We start from the raw sequence: 25196 nt of genomic DNA, 5'->3' as shown, positions 1-25196 counted from the left end.
AGGCCTACAAATGAATTTCAATGACATTGGGTCGTGCACAAAAAATGTTGTGCAAATGGTACCAATCCGTGAGCATGTACATATTTAGGCCTATGATTATTTATTTAACGTACCTAAAAATTAAACACCACAAGCAAAGCTCGGTCCCTTATATTGAATTAAACGAACAATTCTTCCATGCTGATGCTCATCAACGCTTATAACCTACTGTATTGGTTAAGCCAAACAAATCCTACAAGCATAGTTGGGAAAGTTAGTAAAAATTCTAACTAGTTAGAAGTTAGAAGTTAGTCCCGTAAAAAGTAATTGATAGAAGTTACTAGTTAGTTAGTTTAAAAAGTAACTGATAGAATATTGCTCGTCATACAGTAAGTCTTTCATATTGACCTACTGCAAGGGATCCTAAAACGACTGATTTTGATAGCTAATGAATGAAAAGAATTAAAAATCCTTAAAATAGAGTCAAACAATATCACAATTAATTAGTTACCCGAAAAGTAACTCTTAAATAATATATTGAATAAGAGTATATTAAATCAAGAGAAAAGAAAGTTAAATGCTAACATGGCAACATAAGCAGAGCCACTACACTAGTGCCCTTAGCAACACAGGTCAATGTTTTTAAACTACCGTCAATGCTTTTATAACAGCAGGGTCTTTTTCTCGGAAGGAAGGGTAGTAGTATGTAAACAGAAAACAATGAATCACTTTATTGTGCACTCAAGGTCATAGACCCTCCCCCTCCCCCTCATAGACCCCTAGTTTTTGGTAAGCACAATAAACATTTTAACGCGATTCCACCCTTTTCAATTTTTTCCAACCTGTTGAAATATGTCATACTTAAGTTTGGCCACGTTATATCACACCCGCCTGCCATTGCAAACAAAAATTTTTAATCTACTGTACTGTACTTAAAAACTGTTCACCTTAATAACATATGTATTAAAAATATTTAAATATCACTAAAATATATATAACGGCAAGATAGCTAAGAAACACTTGGGCGGAAACAAATGAATTAAAACCTGTCACTGTCACATAATGAACATCGACTGAAGTGAATACAATGTTTTGACACTTGAGATTACCGGTACATATCAATCGCCAAACCAACATTCCCCCTTCCCACCCTTCGTTGCTTGGGGTGTTGTTATTGGCCGTCACTGCCTTGCTCCCTGGGTCCGCTGCATACCAAAGCGACTGGACTTTGAGTTTCTCTTTCCCCACCCCCGCGTTGTTTGTCAACAAGGGCGCTGACCCCTCATGAACGCACGCAACCCTCACTGAACACATCACATAAATAACCCATTTGAAATACTTACGCCTGACAAATAAACTAACGATTTAAAACTAACGAATATATTATCTATTCGTTACCTATAAAACTAACTGAGTAGAAGTTATTTCCTACTAAAAAATAACGAATAGCGCTATGGTTAGAATTTCTATTCGTTATCCCAAGTATGACTACAAGGACTAAAATAACTGACCTACCAGCGGTGAAAATGCCATCTCCATCTTCATATCCTAGTTGGTAAAGAAGTCTTCCAATAACTGATCTCTCAATGATTGTAAACACTGGAGCAACCTCAAATGTATGCCTGAAACCAACACCAACTTGTAAAACTACAATACACGGTATATTAATTTGATTAGCATACCCCATGGTGGCCTTGCCCATCACAAAATTTAAGTTAAAAAGTAAAATGTTTTATTTAATTGTTAGATAATAATAAAAAAAACCTGCCACAGCAAACCTGCAGACTAGGCGAATTTCATTTTTTTGTATTGGATTTTTACTGAAATCCTATACTCTAATAGGTACTGTACAAGCATTGTCTGTTTGTCTGTTGAAATACAGTGGAAGAATTTTGACTAAATTTAGGAATTATAGGTACTTATAGCCTTAAAAACGTGATTGACGACAGCCACACTATACTACCTCAGTAAAATTAGTATCTAGCTACAAAACTCATTTGAAAATTTAACATTGTGGGTTGCCAAGTAACTTGTTGGTAGAACAAAATAACAGGTAAATACCCCCACCGCAGCAAACCTGCCGACTACGCAAATTTCCATTTCTCTGAATGATTTTCAATTAAATTTATTTAAATAACATTAGGTTTAACGAGTGCCTAGGTTTGCTGCTACAAGGAAACTGAACTAATAATGTGTGTTTTAGTAAAATATCAATAGCTTAGTATAAAATAAATAAATTTGCCAAGTTAGATCAAAATATACCCATTAACAAGCAAACTACAACATTTTCAATATTCTCCATAAGAATAACATGGGAATTTTAAATTTAAATTTTTTTGAATTTTCTCCATTACCAATAACCGTACAAAAACACTTTGATATACTAAGAGGCGGTTTGGGAGCTCGTTATTAGCGCTAGTCCGCGAATAAAACTGGATATTTCCGGTATTTTAAGCTGCCGCCTCGAAAACGGGTTTGTGAGCTCGGGATCAGTTAGGCACGCGTCTAACCTGTGCAGGGATAATCTTGCGCCTAAATATTGTCGGTTTGGGAGTCAAGTAGACTTAGGCGCCAGCCTAAGAGATAGTCTCAGTGGGTTTGGGAGACCAATTTTGGGACTAAGAGATATATTTTCGCCATAAAAATTAGTGAGTTTAGTCCCCAACTTTAGTCCTGCCAGGGGGCAGGTCTAAGTCGACATCATGCCGGTGGTACCTCATTAGCAAGTTAATTGTTTACATATTAAGTAAAAGAATGTTATATTGGAATTCGTTATTAAATTCCGAACAATTTCATTACTCTCAAAGTATATTTGATAAAAGTTTTTTTTAGGTTTCTGTTGTTCAAAATAAAACAAAAATCTTGCAGAAAGCTAAATTTAACAAAATATTATTTGGTTTTTGATTTTACTGTTAACTGCAATAAAAATATGGACGCTAAATAGAATTTCTTTCAACTGAAATTTTGGCTATAAGCACCCGTACCTTAATTATAAATATTTTATTAGCTAGGAAAAAATTAGAAGCCTCATACATACCCCCACTCACCCCCTACGAAAATGTGAAGAGATGGTAAACAAAACATAAAAAAACTGCAAATAGCTCACAGTCATAATCGTTTTCTTTTAATTGCGTTGTGATTGAGCTCAGTTCAGTGTCATTGACCAAGTGATAGTTACATTAAAATGGAGTACCTAGATTATTTGGAGTATAAGAAAATATATATAGTATATCAATATAACCAGCCACAGAAAACCTGCAGATTAAGCGAATTTCCAAATAACCTAATAGGAGTTTCAATTAAATTTATTTAAATAGCTTTAGGTTTAACAAGTATCTAAAACTACCTACGTGTAGGTATGCTGCTACAGGGAGGGTAATAAAGTGTGTTTTTTCTTACCAAAATATTAACAGCTTTATATAAAACTAGCTGTTTGCCCGTTCTACGTACGGGAATATTGTAGTAAGTTGAAACCTTATATTCAGAACAGGAGTTGGTTTGCATATTTAGTGTGAATTTTTCCAGATATGCTGGCAAAACTATTACTGTATAGGAATACAAATAAACCTTCACAAATACAATATCTGACAGTTTCAAAGCCAAAACGAATGCTTCGCAATTAAATGTCACCCGATCGTGTTAGTCCATATTTTATATCTAAAAGGAATTGCTTTATAGATCTATGAGGCATAGCCCTAAGGTAGGCCTGTAATTGAAAGTAACTTTTCACACCGGTAAAAAGTAGTTAAAATACTACCTCAACCTCACTACTGCACACTTTATTCGGGTTGAAATTTTCATTAACAAAGGTGCTCTTGTCTTTTCCTCCACGAAACACTGAGAAATAAGGGCATTAATACGTTAACAACATACATACACACACAAATACAGAATTGAATTAGGGGATTTGCTACGCTTTAACCAAAGCAAAATACAAACAAAATAATTATTTGAAAGTTTTGATAGTGTCATCAAATGTTATGATAATCATTTTTAGGCCTAATCAAAATGTAAAATTGGCGTAAATCCGTTGGCAAATATATAAATAAGTAAATAAATACACAGTCCACAAACCATTTAAACGTTAACAACGCCAAGCTTTAAAAGTTCATGATGGTTTGTTAAAAAAATCTTTCACTAATGTTTTATCATTTTCATAGCATAAACCAACATTTTGGAGTCCAGACAGAAAAAACAAAAATTATACATTAAGACATCAATTAAATTTAATAAGAAATAAGGTGAAGCACTAACGATAACTATAGTTGTAAATAGTGATGTATTTGTACGTAAAAATAATTCTTACTGCTACCACCGGCTCTAAGGAAAAGTAGCAGTACCAAAAACCAACGTTTACATTGAAGAAAAGAACTATATAGTATGTACTTACGACCAATTCAAATTGTCCTTCTAACCAAACTGTATTATAGGTGTTAATACGTTGGCAAATATATAAATAAATAAATACACAGGTCACAAAACATGTAATATGTAACGTTAACAACGTAAAGCTTTAAAACTCACTATGGTTTGCTCAAAAAAACTTTTACTTGATGTGGTGCACTACCGAAGTTATTAATCTCCCTTGGTTTTTAAGTTTTCGAAAATCAAAGTTATTTCCCATTAATATCATTATTTGTAAGCAACTTTTAATGTTAACATATTAATGACAGTTTCAAGAAACCACCTTTATCCAAACAATAATCTTATTTCTCGTTCTTATTTTTCTTATTATTTCGTTTCTTATTTAAAATATTACGTAATCTCTAAACGATAATCGGTACATATATCTAGCAAACATTCGGAGGAAATGTGACAAAAAACACACAAATCTGGGGTTTTGGACGTTTGTAGTTTTATTTTCTAAGTAAGAAAGGTACCGATATCGTTGTCGAAATGTAAGTAAGTAGGAACCAAAAAGACACATTGGAAAAGCGAGTTTAGCTACATCTGTAAGTTAAACCTCTGTTACGATCACAGTGAAATCAGAAAGATCTTTCAAGATCACAGCAACATCCACGATCACCCACTGCAGTTGTGATTTTTTTACTTTGCACTTTACACAACTGTCCTTGAAGCGCCGTCAATGAGTGGAAACCTTTTTTTGTAAGCTGTTGGTGACGATGATAAAAAAATGTAAGTTTCCCAGCACTAATACAACACTGATTCACCATATTTTCCCCGGTTATCAAAACTCAAGAACAATCGTTGCACTTGTGATTAATTACATCGGTTAATTAAGGCACAACGTTTTTAATCTCACTTGGTTTGGATGTGCTAACAAAACTTGATCGGAAATGGTTGCGGTATTTGTAAACAACTTTAAATGTAAACATATCAGTGACAGCTATAAGGGAGAACTAATCCAAACAGCTGATCGTTATTTCATAAAATGTAATAGTAAACATTGGGAGAAAGTTTGAAAAAAATTAAACAAAATTGGGTTTTTGATGGTTCGTTATTTCGTTTTCAAAGAAGCGAGGCCATGTTTTTTATAGCCAAAGACACTCTCGCCAATCCAGTAAATACAGAAAAATTATTAGAACCTTGATCGGTAATCTAGTTTTCTAGGAGTAGGCCACGTAAAATGACATTTTGGCGTCACAGACGGAATCACAGAATGGACAGACAAACAGACAAACAGACATACAGACAGAAATTGAGATAAGACTCGTTTCGGCTTTCTCAGGCTATGAAACGTAAAAATAACCAAAAACTGCATGATTCTAAGCGATGTACAGACAAAACTGTAATTTTATTTATATAGATAAATAAATTTGCCAAGTTTCATCAAAATATATCCATAAACGACCACACTACAACAGTTGATTATTCTCCATAAGAATCACATGGAAATTTTAAATTTACAATTTTCTGAATAGTCTCTGTAGCCAATAACCGTACAAAACATTTTAAGATACTAATTTGTTTTTTATGCTCTTTAAAATATTTTAAAGATAAAGATATATGTTATAGGGGTTAAAATTGGGAAAAAAACTACTTTCATCCCATAAAACCACGGGTTCCCATGGTCTGATCATGCTGGTTCGCAAACTCATCAAGGTTTATCGCGCCTTACACTTTCAGACCAAATTTGATCAAAATCAGACAAAAATTACTCAAGTTATCACGTTCATGGGCGTATATATAATATATTAAATATAGGCTATGCATACATAAAAATTTGGACGAATAGTGTTTTTGGCCTCTAGGGACATCAAAATGGAAAAGTATATCGGTCCTGGAACCAAGTGCTACCTACGGTAATAGATACTTTCCTAGGAAAATTAGATAAAAGAGTGTCATGTTTAAAAATGTTTAAATTGACAAAAAAATTTTCTAAGTATTAACAGATATATTTTACATTTACCTTGGCTTCACATCATCATAACCTCCGCAATTACTTAAAATACTTTATTATTTTTTTATTTTCGTCTATACCCCTATATTATACAGGGAAATTGATGTTTAATTTTGAAGCTTTTTATTGTGTGAAACCGAGTTTCAGATGTTACGGTTCCACACACAGGGTAATCTTTGTTAAATGATTACCTAATATTTTTGATCACTGAAAGAAATCATAATGATTTTCAGAATCCTATGTTGTTCTGTAGGTATTTCTAGTGGGGCCTTGATTTTTATGGTGTAGTACTTAAAGACAACTAGTAGTTAACTTAAAGACAAAAAACTGATTAAATAATTATAAATCGTAAAGTGAAAATGAAGTTAGATCTTAAAAGAATTTAATATAAAGAATTACGGTTCTTCAGTCATTGGGACTTAAAACAACGATCAAACAAAACTACATTTTTGCAATGGTACAATGCATAAACTTACACCATTGTCTACTAATTAGCCACCATTGATATACCAAGATAAAATAGTATCCATCTTCAATTGTTCATCTTTTGTTGTTGTCAACGGTAACGTGTCCTGCAGTGGCCGTTGCCAACGTCAAAACCTGAATTCCCTGTCCATCTAGCCGCACTGCAACTTAGTCGCGACTATACCAGGCTATACTTGATCTACGACCATTTCAACTTAGGCGCGAGCTCCCAAGCCTGGTTTTTGGTCAGGGGACTAAAGTTAGGCGCGTCTAACACTAGGCGCGTACTAGCTGGGCTCGAGCTCCCAAACCGCCTCTAAATTATTTGTTTTTTTAAGCTCTTTAATAAAGTCTAGAGTATTGGGAAATTTTGTGTTTTGAGCGTCAAAAATTAGAAAAACCAATTTTTACCCCATAAAACTCCCATGGTCCGATCTTGCTGGTTCGCAAACTCATTCAAGTTTACCCCGCCTTACACCTTTCAACCAAATTTCATCAAAATCGGACAAAAATTGCTCAAGTTATCGCGTTCACCGACATATATATATATATATAAATCTATATAGCCTACTGTATATATATAAAATTTTGAACGAATGGTGTTTTTGGTCTCTGGGGACATCAAAATGAAAAAGTAAATCGGTCCCGGGCCTAGGTCTTAACGTGCCACCTACGGTAATAGCTACTTCCCTATAGGGAAATTTACTAAAAGTAAACAAAAGACTTATATGTAACATGTGTTTATAACAATCCATCCATAGTATACTAGCAAATTATAAAATACAGTACAAATCAAATCAAATCGTCTTTATTTCATAGTGTAGGGTACGTAAATCAGTACATGGAATGGCGTCAAAAACTATATCTAAATCTTAACATAAAGAAAACCAGTCTAATAGAAATCTATATATTAATTTGAAACTGTTTTTCTTTGTCACAGCTATTTTGAGAGAACGGCTGGGCGTAAAAACTCGGTAGAGGTGTCTTAAGAAAGGTCTTGGTCTGTAGATGAGCCATCAAAAGAGAAACATGGTGAATTCCCTTGGGGCTCTTCCCCTGTGGCCTTTAAATTCCCATCCCATGTTATTCTTATGGAGGAAAACGGGGTTTTTGTCACAGCTAATTTGAGAGAACGGCTGGGCGTAGAAACTTGGTAGAGGTCTCTAAAGAAAGGTCTTGGTCTGTATATGAGCCATCAAAAGAGGAAAGAGGTAAATTCCCTTGGGGCTCTGCCCCAGAAGCCTTTAACGTTGCCTCTTCAGATTTGTTTACATTATGACCATATATGCATAATTCTACACTACTTTTTAATGCAACAGCTGTTAATATTTAAATTGTGATTTATTGAATTTGTCAAAATGAAGTACAGTATTTGCAATGGATTTTTCTGATTTTAAAATTGATTTTCTTCTGCATCGTGTCATGTTTTGCAATATAATGTTCTATTACCAAATCAGTGGAAAATCCTAATATCACAGTAACTTTTAAAATTATTTCTTATGGAGTTAACTTATATCTATTGTATGGGTTGGTTTCTGCCTTTTTTACCACTTCTTGGAGATTGTACGTAGATGATATTCTTTGGCATATTGCATCTGAAGACGAAACTTGGGTTGGTGTTTAATTATTACAATGGAAAAGAGCGAGAAATCTTGGACAATCTAATATAGGCTAAAAATAAAACTGAATTGACACTGTGCTACATTTCTTGAGCAATCATTTAAATAACCGATTTGCAAACAATGGAAACATAGAAAAAGTCATAGAACACAACCAAGTAAAAGAAATAGAAATAATGTTTTTTTTTACACTAAAAACACTAAAAAAACAAGATTATCTTTTTGAAAAAAGATACGATATTTACAAAAGATTTTGATTATATCAAACTGTTGTGTAGATCGTGAGTATTTCCATAATCTTTGAGTCGCCTGTAATGCTTCGCAATTGCTCGAATTCGAGCAACAGGTACACTAGTAAAACATTAATTTAACATATACAAGCTGCTATACCCGTGCTTTGCAACGGGAAGAAAATGTGACCTAGAGAGCTATTAAAGTGGTGCTGATATGCGTTTTTAAATACAGCAACTCTATGATTTAGTTTGAAAATATAAACTGATTTAAAAGCGTAAACCTACTTACTTTCAAACCCCTACTTGTGATATTGCAATAGAATTTGTGTGACTCATGAAATTAAACTAACTTCTTTTTATATGTACCTGTTGCTCGAATTCCAGCAATTCCGAAGTATTACAGGCGTTGTTTTAAAACGAATAAGTCATAATTTCCAATGACTTTAAAAGAGCCAACTCAAAGATTATGGAAATACTTATAACAGTTCGATATAATCAACATTTCTTGTAAATTTCTTATCATTTTTCAAAAGCTGATCTTGTTTTTTAGTGTTTTCTACAAATGTTTACCACTCATAGCCGCATTAGGTTGTCCATAATAACGGGGTTATTTGTAAATAAAAAAAAAATACCCCCGCCGCAGCAAACCTGCAGACTAAGCGAATTTCCATTAACTTGATTGGATTTATACTAAAATGCCTCCATAAAAATTGCACATTTATTTCCTATTTAAATAGAATTAGTTTAACGAGTACTTAGGTTTGCTGCAACAGGGAGGGTAAAAAAGATTTTTTTTTTAAATGATAATAGTTTAGTAAGAAACTAGTTGAACCCCGTTGAAATCGACGGTTAATCTTGAGGTTTTATGTAAATTCAGCTAACTGCGTTGGATAGAGTGAAGTCATTAAAATCTTAGTTATATGAAGGGAGGATAAGCAATAATAAGTATGACGATTGTGTTCCCTAAAAAAACGTGATTGATAAATTCGTTTAACACAATATTTCCTGCCTTTCTTTTTATCGGCTTTAGGTTGACCAAAAGATTTTTTAGGAGTCTTATAATTGTTTGTTCATGAGTTTGTTTCATACCAAAGCCACTTTCACTATATGGGAGAATGAGGTCATATACTGTAATTAGTCTATCATGTTACGGAAAGAGTCAATATTTATTACTAACCACTAATTCCATCTGCTTTAGGAAAATCATTCAGATTGTATCCGGATTTATAAGTAAATCTTCATCTTTTTTTTAAATAAAAATATCTGATTCTCCAGAAAGCAGTAACATTCTTACTTCGATCTCAGCAATTTTTAATCCTTCTCTTGCCACATCAACCCATGTATTTAATCATCCTGTTCTTACTTGATAATTCATTAACTTATGGGGTAGTTTTGCCTTGGCCATATAGATCCCATAAAGCTGTGCATGTATTTCGTGGATTGGAATGAACCATAATTGTAGGAAATTTTATCACAAATCTTGAACATTTGCGGAACCAAATCCATAACCTAGTCCAGCATTGGTAACAAACTATGCAAATGCGATGAGATGTGATGGCACTGTTGTGTTCCCGAATGTTTTGTATGTAGTGAGGTTTAGATGCGTTGTTCAACCTAGCTACATGTGTACATCAAAGTAAAAACTGTGTACACATTTTTTTTTAATACCTAAATTGACATTAGTTCACCTACTTTGCCAAAACCATAGACTCCGTAGTTAGTCTATTCCAAAACTTGAACACAGCTCTCATCCTCAACGTACTAATCTATGACACAATTTTCAACCCGATTATCAAAAACTGTTATACCAATAAATGAATCTCAGGTGTTCTTTCTTGAATTTAAAAATAAATAGTGATTGAAAGTAGGAAAAAAAGGCAAGTGCCAACCTTACAATATGTATAAGCTAACCCGATAAGGAATAGTTATATGTTCCTTTGAAATTGATAAGTCACACTTATTTCATAATTTAAAATTTTCTAAGAGCAATAAAGCATAGATTTTTGAACAAAACATTTCAAATGTATCATAAATTCATCATTTTGTTGAAACTATAAAAAACTTGCCATGCAGTAGAGAATCCATTTAAAATCATTAATAATAATGTAAACATTTAATTTTGACAGTTTCAGTAGACCTTTGAATACAATTTTAATATTAACAGCTGGTTCATTAAAAGTAGTGTAAAATTATCCATATGGTCGAAATGTAAACAAAATTGCAGAGTGAACTTTAAAGGCCTCTGGGGCAGAGCCCCAAGGAAATTTACATAGTTTCTCTTTTGAGGGCTCACCTACAGACCAATACCTTTCTTTAGACACCCCTACTAAGTTTCTACGCCCAGCCGTTCTCTCAAATTAGCTGTGACAAAAACCTCGTTTTCCTCCATAAGAATAACATGGGATGGGAATTTGAAGGCCACTGGGGCAGAGCCCCAAGGGAATTCTCCATGTTTCTCTTTTGATGGCTCATCTACAGACCAGGACCTTTCTTCAGACACCTCTACCGAGTTTCTACGCCCAGCCGTTCTCTCAAAATAGCTGTCACAAAGAAAAACAGTTTCAAATTAATATATAGATAACAGTATTTTCCAAAATCGATCAAAATATGTTCATAAACGAGCAAACTACAACAGTAGTTGACTTATTCTCCATAAGAATAACATGGGAATTTTAAAATTACAATTTTTTTGAATTTTCTCCACAACAATTAGGCGCATAATAACGCTTCAATGTACTAAATTATTTGATTTTTTAAGCTCTACAAAATTGTGAAATTTTGTGTTTTTAGGGTAAAAAATGGGAAAAACCTATTTTTACCCCATAAAACCTCCCATAAACCCCCGTTTCCATAGTCCTATCATGCTCGTTCGCGAACTCATTCAAGTTTATCCCGCCTTACACCTTCAAACCAAATTTTATCAAAATCGGACAAAAATTACTCAAGTTATCGTGCGGATGGTTACATCCCGTGATGGCGGGAAAAATAGTGAAATTCCCCAAATTTTAACACAAAATTAGATATAACGTAAATAATCCAGTAACCCAACACATTTTACCTTGCATGAAATGGGGTTGTAGATTTCTTTTTTTTATGTTGTTTGTAATAGTACCGAGATGCTGAATCCAAAGTCTCGACCTCGGTGACCTTCCGGATCACCTCCAAAAAGCTAAAAAATCGGCAGAATTTTGCACTATTTTTACGTTTGTCCATTTTTGACCCTGAAGCATAACTTTTTCATAAAGAACAATCATTATAAATTTTAAAGTACATTAAGTGCTTATCGTTTAAGACCAAAATGGTTAATACAGGCCTAATAGTTTTCAAGATATGACCCAGCAAACAACGGATAAAATTACCAAATTTTGAACTTGTTTAAAGTTTAGCTACCTTAAATCTAAAGCATAATTTTTTAATTATTTTTCATTAAAAAAACCATAATTAATAATTTAAAACTACATTAGGGTAAAAACTTGAAAACAGGACAATTGCTGTCCCCAGCTATTTATACCTTTTCCGCTATCTATTCCTGCTCCAAATAGTTTTAAAATAATTTATTATACCTTCCTTTGAATAAAAATGTTTATGTTTCTCGATTTTAATACTATGTAGTAAAGAAAAGTGAGTTTGAAAAGTTCCAAAATGGGTATATTTAGTGAAAAACCCTGTCCTCTAGGTTAGAAGTTGGATACATAAGCTTACATTTCCAGTAATATTAAGGCAATACATTTTAAATATTTGGTTTGAATTGACTTATAATGTTAAAATATTGACAAAAAATACCAAACAGGCTTTTTAATGAAATTATACTGGCAATAACAATTGTTAAAAGCCGCGTCCCTGGCTGTGAATGTAATGCTGGGTTTGAGGGTTGGAACCAGTTCTCGTCAGGTCTTTCAACCCTATCGACTCCGGGCGGATCGATATTTCGGCCTCTCTCAGTTCGTTGTTGACTGTGGGTGAAGTAGGTTAGACGTTACGTGATGCCAGGCTTTCCAGTTTATTCGAAAAGTCTTTATTTAAAATCTGTTTTGTAAGCGTTAAGTTTTTGTGTAATGATCGTTATTGATAATAACTGTTACAATAAGGCAAATAACTTATTTAAAACTAAGAAAATATAAGTCAAACGTATACTTAACCAAACTTATGGCCAGCAAAGGGAACCATGGCCTCTATGTTCCATTTTAGTAAATGACGAGAGTGAAAATGCTAATGTCGGTCACTGTAATTTGGGTCACAAAATCTGAGGATCTGATGTGTGACCTTTATTACTTTTGGTGAATTGTGTGACCCAAATTTCTTCTTATGAGTTTTCAATGTCCAGAATTAATTTTTTGGTAACCCACAATATAATTCAAAATTATTTCCGTTTACTTTCTTTACTTGACCTATTCTGATGATGGGCGGGATTATACAACCATGTGGGCGGCAAGAATTTGGCTCTGAGGTTTGCGAGAAAATTACGAACCTCGCCTAGTGTTATGTGACCAGTTATTAGCAGATGATAATAATGAAAAGGTGACACTTTTATAATAAAGGATAGCACAAGTTTTGTTTAATACATAGAAGTTCCCCATTTATGTGTTTTAGTCACTGTGTAATGTCAGTCACGTTACCTGCATTACGTGTAATGCCAGTCACATGACCTACATTACTTGTAATTTGGGTCACTCTTAAAATGGTGGGTCACAAGGTGTTTGTTGGCATATAAATAAAATCACTAACTTTAATGGTAATTTTTAAGTTAAAAATTATACTTTTCAGTATATTGTTTAAAGAAACAAATATTGCAGCCTATAATTTGTATTGTGAGTAAGACAAAGAATATAGAAGGATCCTGAAATCATTACTGCAATTTTTTCAGAGTTTTATTTGGGTTTTTTTACATCTTGTATGTTTATAGCAACCACATTTCTCACACTTTGGTATTATTGGGTATCTAAAAAACGATTTGAATCATAATTTGCATAATTCATTGTAGATATCCTTGTCAAAGCTTAGGATTGTTTGTGGCCCAGATTACACATAAGCCAGAGGTAGAATTTCTCTTCTAGCAAAAATAAATGTTATTAATTAATTTTAGAGATAATAAGATCAGTTTTATGAACTACAAAGGCTAAACATTAGAAAAAAATAGACCTAATTACTATTGGTGAGTATTAATTTTCTCGGATATAGGGGACAGCAATTGTCCTGTTTTCAAGTTTTTACCCATTAAATTACTCACAATTTAAGAATAAAATTGTGATTATAGGCCTAACACATTGAGAGATATGCCTCTTCAAGGTTCCTAAAATCTTCCATGAATGCTTGTAATTTTAAGTTTTAAGCTCTTCAATTTGGCCAAATTTTATAAAAAAAACCATAATAAGAAATTAACAAATTATTCATTTCAACAACAGATTATAAGTTTTTTTTTATGGAAGAAATCTATTGTAATTAAAATGTTAATACTATCAAGAGGAATTGATAGAAAAAATGAAGAGGCAACAGTGAAAACAGTGTTAACTTTGCTGTCGTTCTGCCATGCTACATATTACTTTTATACTTTTATTTATACTTTTATTTTATACTTTTATGCCAAGTTTTCGCATCTGTACCTGCAGGATATGTTGAAATCAGTATCAAGATGAAATTCAATAAACACCAGCTATTTACCACCAACGGGTTCTTCACCATTGTGCGTTCTGAAAAGTTCTAGACGGGTGTTTGGACGGACATGACTATAGAGCAGGTGCTCTTTGCTTAATGAAAAGCTATGTAGTATTTCAAAAGAAGTATTTGCAATGTTATTTTCTGATTTTAAAATTGATTTTCTCCCGTATTATGTCATGTTTTGCAATATAACATTCCATTACGAAATCAGTGGAAATCCTTTTATCACAGTAACTCTTACAATTATTTCTTATTGAACTATCTTATATCTATTTTACGAGTTGGTGTCTGCCATTTTCACACTTTTCCCTATATTTTATCATATTATTCTAGACTGATCATCATTCCGTTCATGAGATTATTGTCATACATGTTCTCAATCGATCGAAAAATCTTCAATTGTGTAATACAATACAAAATAATACAAGTGCAGAAGGGCACGGTGCCCATTTGAGCTGTGTCCATATTTTGTTAAATTGATAGAAGTTTACAGCAACTGGATAAAATATTTTACAATATTTATGTAGGAATATGTGTAGGATTTAGAAAGTCATTAATACTGCAATATACTGCACACTTATCAGAGAGGTTACCTCGATTTATTCATTCAGCTTAGTGAAAACATAATATAGATATGTATACAAATAAGAACTTGAACTCTTAGAGAGCCTTTGAATGTTATTAGACTAACAAAAAGGGTTGTGCATGTTTACAAGCGCTACTCAGCAACAAAAACCATTGAATTTATCTCTAAAATATATATATTTAAAGTACACTGAGCAGCGGTCTAAAAAAAATGTATGTAAAACTTATGTAAAGCTCTCTAGCCTCTACTCCTCTGTTGTAGAGGTAAAAGAAACTTACGAAAATTTTACCAAAAAAATTTTACTTCAAAGGAGGAAGATTTAGCTTAGAGTAGAATATTCGGTAGATGGAGGACCTCTAGGACCCATATAGTTACAAAATGCTCAAACTCGCATTGTGAGATTTATAATTCGGCTTATATTTCTCCAACAGAAAATTCATCTGCAGAATAATTTTATTGTGCTCTTACCGTGTCTAACATCCAAACACAGAAACCTTGCCTAAAATGGTACCTATCTTGACAAATTATTTACAGTGGCCTATTACTGACCGTGGCCCACTGGGTTGGTAACATTATTGAAAATAACACAACATTTTGGCTGTAAAAAATGGCCCAATGAGTAAATACTATTTAAGCAGCTACTGTCACGACAGAAAGGTCATATTCCTTTTAAACTAGATCACATCATCCTTTATAAGATACGTTGATTAACAATGCATGTAAACGTCAATATTTACGTGACAGCCAATTTACATTATTTTTGCTTTTTGGAAATGCCTCATTGCTATGTCATTTGCATTATTTGTTGCCAATGAAGCCGCACGACCATATAAATGAGGAGGCCCCTAACAGTTCAAGAATAAAAGCCAACTTTACTTCAAGTATATTCCACTACACCTAACATTCCGTAGAGAGATTATATTGACAACTTTATGTATTTGATAAGGCTGAGACAACTAACTGACATCAGGCCCGTTTTTGACCCTGTCAGCGCCCTAGGCGCAACTAATAGTAGCGCCCCTTTGCAATATATATATATAAGGGTGTCCACCGACCGGGAAATCCGGGAATCATGCGGGAATTTTATGAACTGGGAATTATGTGTGAATTTTGTATTTCTACCTGGAGTTTTCAAATTAACGTGATCGCGCATGACAACAGTTTCCGTGACCGCGGGAGACGATAATAATGTCTACACTCGGCGAGATATTCAGAATATTGCCACGATCACGGAAGACGATGATAATGTCCACACGACCGCGCGAAACAGCAAGAATTTTACCGCGATCGCGGAAGACGATTATGATCTCCACACAACTACGGAACATGATTAACATTTTGCTGCAATCGCGGGAGACGATTGCCATGTATACACGACCGCGGGAGACGGCTACGATGTCTACAGGACCGCTGGAGATACAATAATGATTTACACGGCCGCGAGGGATGATCATAATATTGCCGCGATCACGGAAGGCGATGATAATGGCCACACGATCTCGGGAAAAGCTCAGTACTTGGCCTAATTTGCGGAAGAGGATGATGATCTCCACAAGACCGAGGGAGATGATTACCATTTTTTTACAATCGTGGGAGGCGATTAATATGTTCAAACGACCGCAGGGGACAATATAATGATGTCTTCACGGCCGCGAGGGGTGGTCAGAATTTTACTGCGATCGCACAAGACGAAGATAATGTCCTTACGACCGCAGGAAAAGATCCGAATTTTGCCTCATTGGCGGTAGACGATGATAATCTCCTCACGACCGCGGGATATGCTCATATATTGCTTCGATCATGGAAGACGATAATTATGTCTAAACGACCTGACCGCTGAAAATAGTAAGAATCTCGCCGCAAACACGGGAGACGATTACGATGTCTACACGGCGGCGAGGGATTATTAGAAAGTTTACCGCAATCGCATGCAAACAACCACCAATTTTTTTTATTTTCCAAATTTTTGGCGCCCCCCAAAAAAGCCAATTGCCTCGCGCCCTAGGCACGTGCCTACCGTGCCTATTCGGTAAATCGGCCCTGACTGACATCCCCTATGTCTAGGAATTCCAGCTTTAACAGTAACCTCACAACCAATTTCTCAAAACTGTGCTAGAGGGTTATTCATTGGCACAGAAGTACGATATGAACTGACGCGACGTGACGAAGGAAAAATCAAACTTACACTGTAACGTATATACAACCTCCCTTGGAAGTTGTGTCTTCCCAACAGATATTTTTTTTCCAAATAAAATCATAGATTAATTTGCATTACACTGATGAAATCACGAAAGTGTTTAACTTCAAAAGATCCACCAATGCGATTTTAATACTATTTAACACTATTCGTGCTATCGACATGTTTGAACATAAAAGTTGCATTTATTTCAATGTTAAGCAATTGCGGGAATTCCCGTCATCAGCACCCAACGTGTTAAAGGTTCTTCCATAGGAAGAGATACCAGATAACATACTATCTCCGATGACATACGGTATGGGAAATATTTTATTCATTGAATGATCAACCATATTTGGTAACTAACGCAATTAATATCATTATTGTTTTTACCTTTATTAATCTTTAAACAATGCTAAATGCTCAAAATATGTATAATTTCGCTCAATTTATCGCAGTTAGATGAATTAGCGTAAGCCTTGAAATTAACCTTCACCTAGTAGATATATAACATATTAACTGTAAACTAGAACTGCTAAGCATAGACTACTCATTCTAAGGAACAGCCACTCTACTGTATTATTTAGTCACTTACTGATTGGTGTTGAGTGCCTCTGTTAACCAGGCGGCTGCTAGTCCGTATGGGTCAGTTCCTCCGTACAGCTGGTTGAGGAAGAGAGGGTGATGAGTCTTCACACTGTGTTGTATTACTTCTCTCATAGCTTCAACGAGCTTCTCTTCAGTGGAGGCAGCCACCCCTAACTCTTGGAATATCCAAGACTCCTGAAAGATTAAATAGTTATTTGTGTAACTAGTGGGCAAAGTGGCACTTTGCTGCACACGAGAGCAATGGCGAGTGCGGAATGATCTCGAGGTCAGCAAAGGCCTTTTGCACTCGTGCTACACATTATATTTTTCCTACAGTCACTATAAAGCATATAAATAATTAGTCTTTCAAACACTATACAACACGTTTTTAGGTTCAGCTGGCAGCTGGCAGCTGAACTTGAAATACTTTGCTGTCAACTGGACATTGATGTGCTTTGTGTGTTTTAATTGGTTGTTAGAGGCAGAAACTGCATACTACTCTAGAATCAATAGCCTTGACCTTGTATCTTGTTTTTGTCGAAAAACCGCTTGGGGGGGTGTGGCAATTTATATTAATACTAAATGGAACTACTCTTTATTAGACTTAAGTGAGTACTGTGAAGAACTGCATGCAGAATTTACAGGTATAATCATCTCTAACTTGAATCTCATTGTTGTCACCATGTATCACTCGCCTGGTGGTAGTTTTGAACACTTTTTTTATTTACTTGACATGTGTCTAGTTTATTTAACTTCCCTGGGGTTAGATATTATAATCGGCACAGACCACAATGTGAATATACTCAACCATCCAAGTGAGGCCAGTGATTTCAGGAACATTCTCCGCAGCCATGATATATTCTTCAGTGTCAATGAACCAACCCGTGGTCTATCTCCTTTAGACACTGTTCTTACCAATCTTGATAGCTGGAGATGCATGGCCCATGTAAGTGTAGATCAGATATCTGACTACAAACATGTTTTTTTTTCAACTAGATCTACCTGAAGGTGTATCCAAACATGGTCTGCAGGAACCTGACTACTTAAATAATTCTGTCAAAACTGTAACTTACAGACAATTTAATGAAAGTAACTACTGTTACTTTCAATGTGTATTGACTGATCTGGCAGTAAAGTGGCTCTCTGAAATAGAATCATTTAATGCTGAACAATCCTTTGACTATTGATAAGTTTAGAAAAGTTTTTTACTATTGTTTTCCCTTAAGAAATAAAACCTGCAGGACTGTGCCTTTAGCCAAGGCAAATGCTGGGTGCAGTGTAAACAACTGGTACACACCTGAACTCTCTGCCTTTAAGAACTTTATCCTAGGTATCAGTGACTTATGCAAGAGTAACCCACAATTGCTGCCCTACCTCCGTGATCTCAGGAAGCATTATCGTTTGAAGGTAAGGGAGGCGAAGCAATTTGCTACTGCTACTGCCATTGCTACATCTCCAAATGCATGCAAGGCTGCCTGGAACTACATCAATAGGCATAAAACCCCCACTACTGTTCCTGCTAAAGACTTTTGCACTGCTGATGAGTTTAATTCATATTTTCTTGATTCTGTTGATGAATTAATCCTCTCTTGTAAACCTGATCCATCTGTTCCTTATGATTGCCTTAATTCTGTTCCATTTGTTCCCACTAATTTTTCATGGACACCTGTTACTGTTGATAAGCTGCTTAGAGTAGTCAGTAGCTTTAAATCCTCTAAGAGTCAAGATTTTTATAACATGTCTGTTGAGCTTTTAAAAAGATGTATCTATGTAGTTGCGCCAATCATTGTAGATATTGTAAATAAATCTCTGAGAGAAGGAGTCTTTCCTGAGGCTCTGAAGATTAGTAGGACTGTACCTGTGTACAAAAAGGGACCAAAGGACAGTACTATAAGTTACAGACCAATATCTATCATCCCCATCTTTGGTAAGGTGCTTGAAGCAGTCATGTTTGAGCAGCTGTACAGCTACTTTGAGAGGCATCGCCTTATTGTGCCCGCTCAATTTGGCTTCCAAAAAGGAAAGTCCACCGTTCAGGCTGTGGACTGTCTTGTTCAAGAAATCTCAAATGGTCTATAGATTAGAAATTCTACTTCCGTTATAATGTGTGACCTATCCCGCGCTTTTGACTGTGTGTCACATAGTCTCCTGTTGTCAAAGCTCGAAAGGTACGGGGTGAGGCGATGCTCTCTCATTGATTAAATCTTATCTTGAAGGGAGGTCTCAAGCTGTGACTTGGAATGGTAACTCTTCCAGTCCTCTGATGGTGAACAATGGAGTCCCGCAAGGGTCTATTATGGGTCCCTTCCTTTTTGTAATCTCAATTAATGACTTGTATCACAGTGTTGCAGGCAATGTCCTGCTATATGCAGATGATACAACTCTCTTTTCTAGTCACTCAGACTTTTCTGTATCTAAAGTTGCTGTGCAGGAATTATTAGATGTAGCTTCTATCTGGTTTCGCAACAATAAATTATGCCTGAACCAAGCCAAAACTCAAAACATCACTTTCAGTCTTTCTAGGGAACTGAGGGAAGAAAACACTGTAAAGCTGCTGGGCTTCACCCTTGACCCTCAGCTTGATTGGAACGATCATATTGAAATCCTGTGTGGTAAGCTAAGTCGTGTAATCCATTTGCTCAGACGGTTGAAGGCTGACATGCCATTTGAATTTGTTCGACTTGCGTACTTTGCTTTTTTCCATGCTCACATTCTGTATGGCACTAGGCTCTGGGGTCACTCCCCTGGAGTGCAAAAAGTCCTCAAACTACAGAAGAAAGCTGTCAGGGTCTTGTGTGGAGTCCATCAACTGGAGCATTGTAAACCTCTGTTTGTTCAGCATGGTATAATGCCTGTACACAATGTATTTATTTACCAATAATGCCTGTTAGAGATTAAGAACAATGAATCAGCTTTTCCATTGGTTAATAATGTTCATCATTATAGCACTAGGAACAATGAAAACATTTTTAGAGATAGAGTTAGACTAGATTTAACTCTCAACTGTTTTCCTGTTGCAGGAATAAGGTTCTACAATGCCTTACCCATAACTGTCAGACAACTCTTGCCGAACAAGTTTGCAACCACACTAAAAGCTTGGATGCTTGCCAATCCATTTTATTCCATAAAAGAGTTTTGGAATGCACAGCTTGTTACTATTGGGTTGAACCCACACAGTAGTCCAGTAGAGGTATTACAAAATTGTAAATTTATTTTTCTCTGCCTTGCATGGCTTGCAGCATGTAGTTTTCATTTTTTTTATTATTTTTAGTTGCATGCATTGCTTTGCATGTTTTATATTGATTGAGATCCTGCATGTGTTTATTTCAGCTTTTAATTTAATTTTGTTAGTCAAGAGTGCAAGAAGAAGCTTGGCATGTTTATTTATTATTTATTGTTATTGTTTGATGTAGCCTATTGTCTGTATGAACTGAATGGCCAAATAAATCATTTGAATCAACACAAATAGGTGCCCTAGAGAAAGTAGTACCCGGTCCGTATCACTCCGCTATTTTTCCTCGGCAAGAAATGTGCTCCGCGACTTGAGAATAGTTCCGTTTGTTTTAGTAATTTGAAGTGGTTTCCTTGCCAAAAAATAATGCTTTAAACCTTTAAAGCATTATTTTTTGGCAAGGAAACCACTTCAAATTACTAAAACATACGGACGATTTTACAAACGATTACACAGATAGAAAACAAATGATTACGGACAGATAGAAGAAAATACCTATTTTCTTGTTTATTAAGATCGTAGGAATGTTTTAAAAACGTTTAAAAGAAAAGTCCAGGAACTTCAGAAATACCGAAACTATAAACACGAAATGACAGGTTAAATCGTAGTTATAATAGTCAATCAGCTGCTCATAGTATTATTATCTTTAAGTGTTGCCAACCTATTTCCAAGCGTACACGGATTACGTGCATAATAGAACCACGCTGTTTTGTGTTGTTTCGTTGGAATCCTGATGTGTGCCAAAGTATAAACCGTACGACAAAGTATAAATATGCAGCAATTAGCAGCTTTCTGTACTATAAACAGTAGAAGGAAGCCAACTTTGTCGGGTGACTGTAGGAAAAGATATTTATTTAATCATATTATTCTTTGTTCTACAGCAGACTACAATGTGTAGTAAGATGTCAATCATACTATCTATATCTATAAAAGAGGAACTATGTATGTATATATATATGTATATACGTTATGAACTCCATAACCGCTTAACAGATTGTAATGAAACTTTCAGGCATTATTAAACATCTTTCAAGGATGGTTTGTGTGAAGTTTGGCGCAGATCCGTCAAAAGGGCTCCGCCCCAGAGGGTTTTAAGTGAGCCAATGTCAGACCTTTTGAACTACAATGTTTACAAATAAATATGACAAGCTGTTACCAGGCAACTGTTTTGTAGGTTTGAATAATCACAACATGCTGTATTAGTTATGATTTTAAATAGTGCCACAATGTTCCCACAGAAAGCAGCACAGAAAACTATTTTACTTTTGAATAAGTCCAAATGTATTAAACCCCAATCGCAGCAAACCTGTGCACTTAACAACGTTTAAATTCTCCAATGTTAAATGTTAAAAACATAAAAACCTTTATCAAAGTATTATAAACAATAAAAGGGATGACAATGCCTTAATATTTTTATCTTTCCTTCTATACCCACACAATCTAACATAAATTATTAAGTGAATAATAATCGTGCGTGCTATCTCGGGTATTCAAAAGCCTGGCAGCACTGGCTGTAAATCAGCTGGTCAGCTGTTGTACTGTTGTATCATTAAATGTCATATTAAAAGTTCACTTCTGTGTAAAAATATGTCACGTTTCTTTACCAATTTATTTGTTTTATGGTAACTGTAGGAAAAATATAATGTGCAACTCGAGTGCAAAGTGCAATTGCCTCACTCGAGAAACCATTCCTCACTTGCCTACGGCTCGTGAGTAAATATTTCTCTCGAGTGAGTCAATTGCTCCCTTTGCTCACTAGTTGCACAAATAACTATTATCCAAACAGCTGTTCGTTACTTCATAGGTGTCATATTCTCCAAACAGATGAGCATTTCATAAATGATGTATTATATGGTAAACATTAAGAGAAAACTTTACAAAAATCGCACAAAATTGGGTTTTTGAACGTCCGTTATTATATTTCAAAAGTAGTGAGATCATAATTTAATGGCGAAAGACACTCTCGCCAATCCAGTGAATACAAAAATACTATTTGAATCCCAATCGATGCTCTTGTTTTTCAGGAAAAGGCTGCGTAAAATTTATATTATTTATTATTTATATAGATATACATGTGTGTCTATGAACGTGTTAACTTAAGTAACTTTTTGTCTGATTTTGATGAAATTTGGTGTAAGGCGGGATAAACGTGAATGAGTTCGCGAACCAGCATGATCAGACCTTGGGAATGGGGCTTTATGTTTTATGGGATAAAAATTGGTTTTCTCATTTTTGACCCTCTAAACACAAAATTTCCCAATTTCTCGCTAGACCATTTTAAAGAGCTTAAAAAAACAAATAATTTAATAAATCAAAGTGTTTTTGTACAATTGTTGGTAACAGAAAAAAATTCAAACGATTGTAAATTTAAAATTTACAGAGAATATTGTCAAATGTTGTAGCTTGCTTGTTTGTATATGTTTATACATTGTTTATATATTTTGATCAAACTTGGATTTTTTTTCTATTTTATACTAAGCTATTAATATTTTACTAAAAAAAGACTTTTAGTTTTCTTATAGTAGCAAACCTATTTTTTTATAGATTTAATTGAAAATCAATTAGGACGAATGGAAATTTGCTTAGTTGGCAGGTTTGCTGTGGCGGGGGTATTTAACGCATGCGTAGCTGGTCTAAAGTAGCATTTTTACTCTCTAGGGAGTAAAAATAGTTTTTAGCCCCTAGGGAGTAAAAATCAGCTGTTGTCAACTCAGTTGTAAATTTGGATTGTAAACAATTGTATGTATCGAAAGTATGTATCGATAGTTTAATCGATTGTAGTTAATTGTTGCCTTATTGTTAATAGTTTAACCCTTCCAGGGCTATGGACGGATATATCCGTCAATCTTTGTTTACTTTTCGGGCTGAAAACGGATATATCCGTCCCGAGAAATTTCTTTTCTGGGATAAAGACGGATATATCCGTCCAAAAAGCGAATTGATACACAATGTTTATAATACGGTAATAAACATTACACTGCATTATAAATGGGTTATTTTGTTTTTGTGGTTGGCAATAATAATTGCCGCAGCTGTTTCGGCTATTTTGCACCATAGAGTGTGCGTAAGTAAATATTGCTGTCACTTCACACATGGTTGTAAGTGAGTGATGTTTACATTTTGTGTTTTTTACTTTGTTTTTATGTTATTGAGCTAAATTTACTAATGCAAACGATCTGAAAATTGAAGATGTTATTGAGATGCTTAATAAAAGTATGTCTGAGAGGGGTTTTATACTTGGCAGGGAAAATAATAGTATGGAATGTGATGGATATGATGAACCTGAAGAACAGTCTTTACGTAGTGGAAGTCTTGGCGGGGAATGGGATTGAGGACATGGGAGCAAAACTGAGTGGTTTAGATTTACTTTAGAATGATAGATACATTTTTATGGATAAAAAATAAAACAAGGGAAGGAATAGCCTAAGGTTGACGGATATATCCGTCTACCGCCCACAAGAATACTCAAGATTATTGGCAGTGTTCATATTTTGTGATTATCACTGAGGGCAGCAGACTGATATATCCGTCCACCTTATGTTTTTTATGGGCCAAAGACGGATATATCCGTCAAATCAAATTTTATTTTCTTCATAACTTTTGTACAAAAATTAGTTCAGCCCTAAGGAAAATCTTTTTATGATCCATGAATTATTTCAAGTGAAATAAATACAAAACACAACCACTTTAGTTTGTAATTTTTGGCAAAAAATAATTAAGCTCCAGCCCTTCATTTAATTTAGCCCTGGAAGGGTTAACATATTGATAGAACTATGTACACTAACACAATTGTAATAGACTAAACTAAACAGCTGCATGTGTCATAGCAAATTAAATTGAAAACATAGCTAGAAGTAGTTTTGAAAGATTATCTTTAAATTAAAACTATTTCAGTTTTTGTAACATATTTTGTTCAAATATTGGTGCATTATGACAAAAAATAGTTCATCACAAGAGCAAAAAGTGTCTTTTCAACCCTCGCTCATTTTCCGACTTGAGCTCGGGCAAAAAGACTCACTTTATGCCCTAGTGATGAAATATACTTTTGCAGCAACTGATATTAGTCCAGGCAAATTAGACTAAAAAAAGGTAGTGCTCCCCAAAAAATCGTCGTAAGTGTTTTAATACCTTTTGGGGGTCCCAAATAATAGTCCTGTGAGTTTGCGACGGATTCTGACGTCTGCTTAAGTTTTGGGAGTTGAAAAACTATGAAAATTTTACACTTTTTTCAGTTTTTCGCTTATAACTGCTATAACCTTATAACTGCGCTTAGAACCTGCTTCTTTTGAAATTCAAAGGTGC

General features: G+C 34.7%; 1 protein-coding gene across 1 annotated transcript in view; it reads right to left on the bottom strand.

Moving 5' to 3' along the window:
* LOC128991450 (cysteine sulfinic acid decarboxylase-like) overlaps nt 1-25196 on the bottom strand; it is a 73926-nt gene that overhangs the window by 27449 nt on the left and 21281 nt on the right. Inside the window, exons 2-3 of the mRNA XM_054414759.1 lie at nt 17670-17857; nt 1495-1601 (exon numbers count right to left, since the gene is read on the bottom strand). Of these exons, the coding sequence (XP_054270734.1) occupies nt 1495-1601; nt 17670-17857 (295 nt within the window). The remainder of the gene's footprint in view (nt 1-1494; nt 1602-17669; nt 17858-25196) is intronic.

Source organism: Macrosteles quadrilineatus, unplaced genomic scaffold, assembly GCF_028750875.1.
Source record: "Macrosteles quadrilineatus isolate MER2022 unplaced genomic scaffold, UCM_ALF_1.0 Scaffold_1__1_contigs__length_201487025, whole genome shotgun sequence".
Classification (NCBI taxonomy): Eukaryota; Metazoa; Arthropoda; class Insecta; order Hemiptera; family Cicadellidae; genus Macrosteles; species Macrosteles quadrilineatus.
This window is presented reverse-complemented; position numbering and strand designations above follow the sequence as displayed.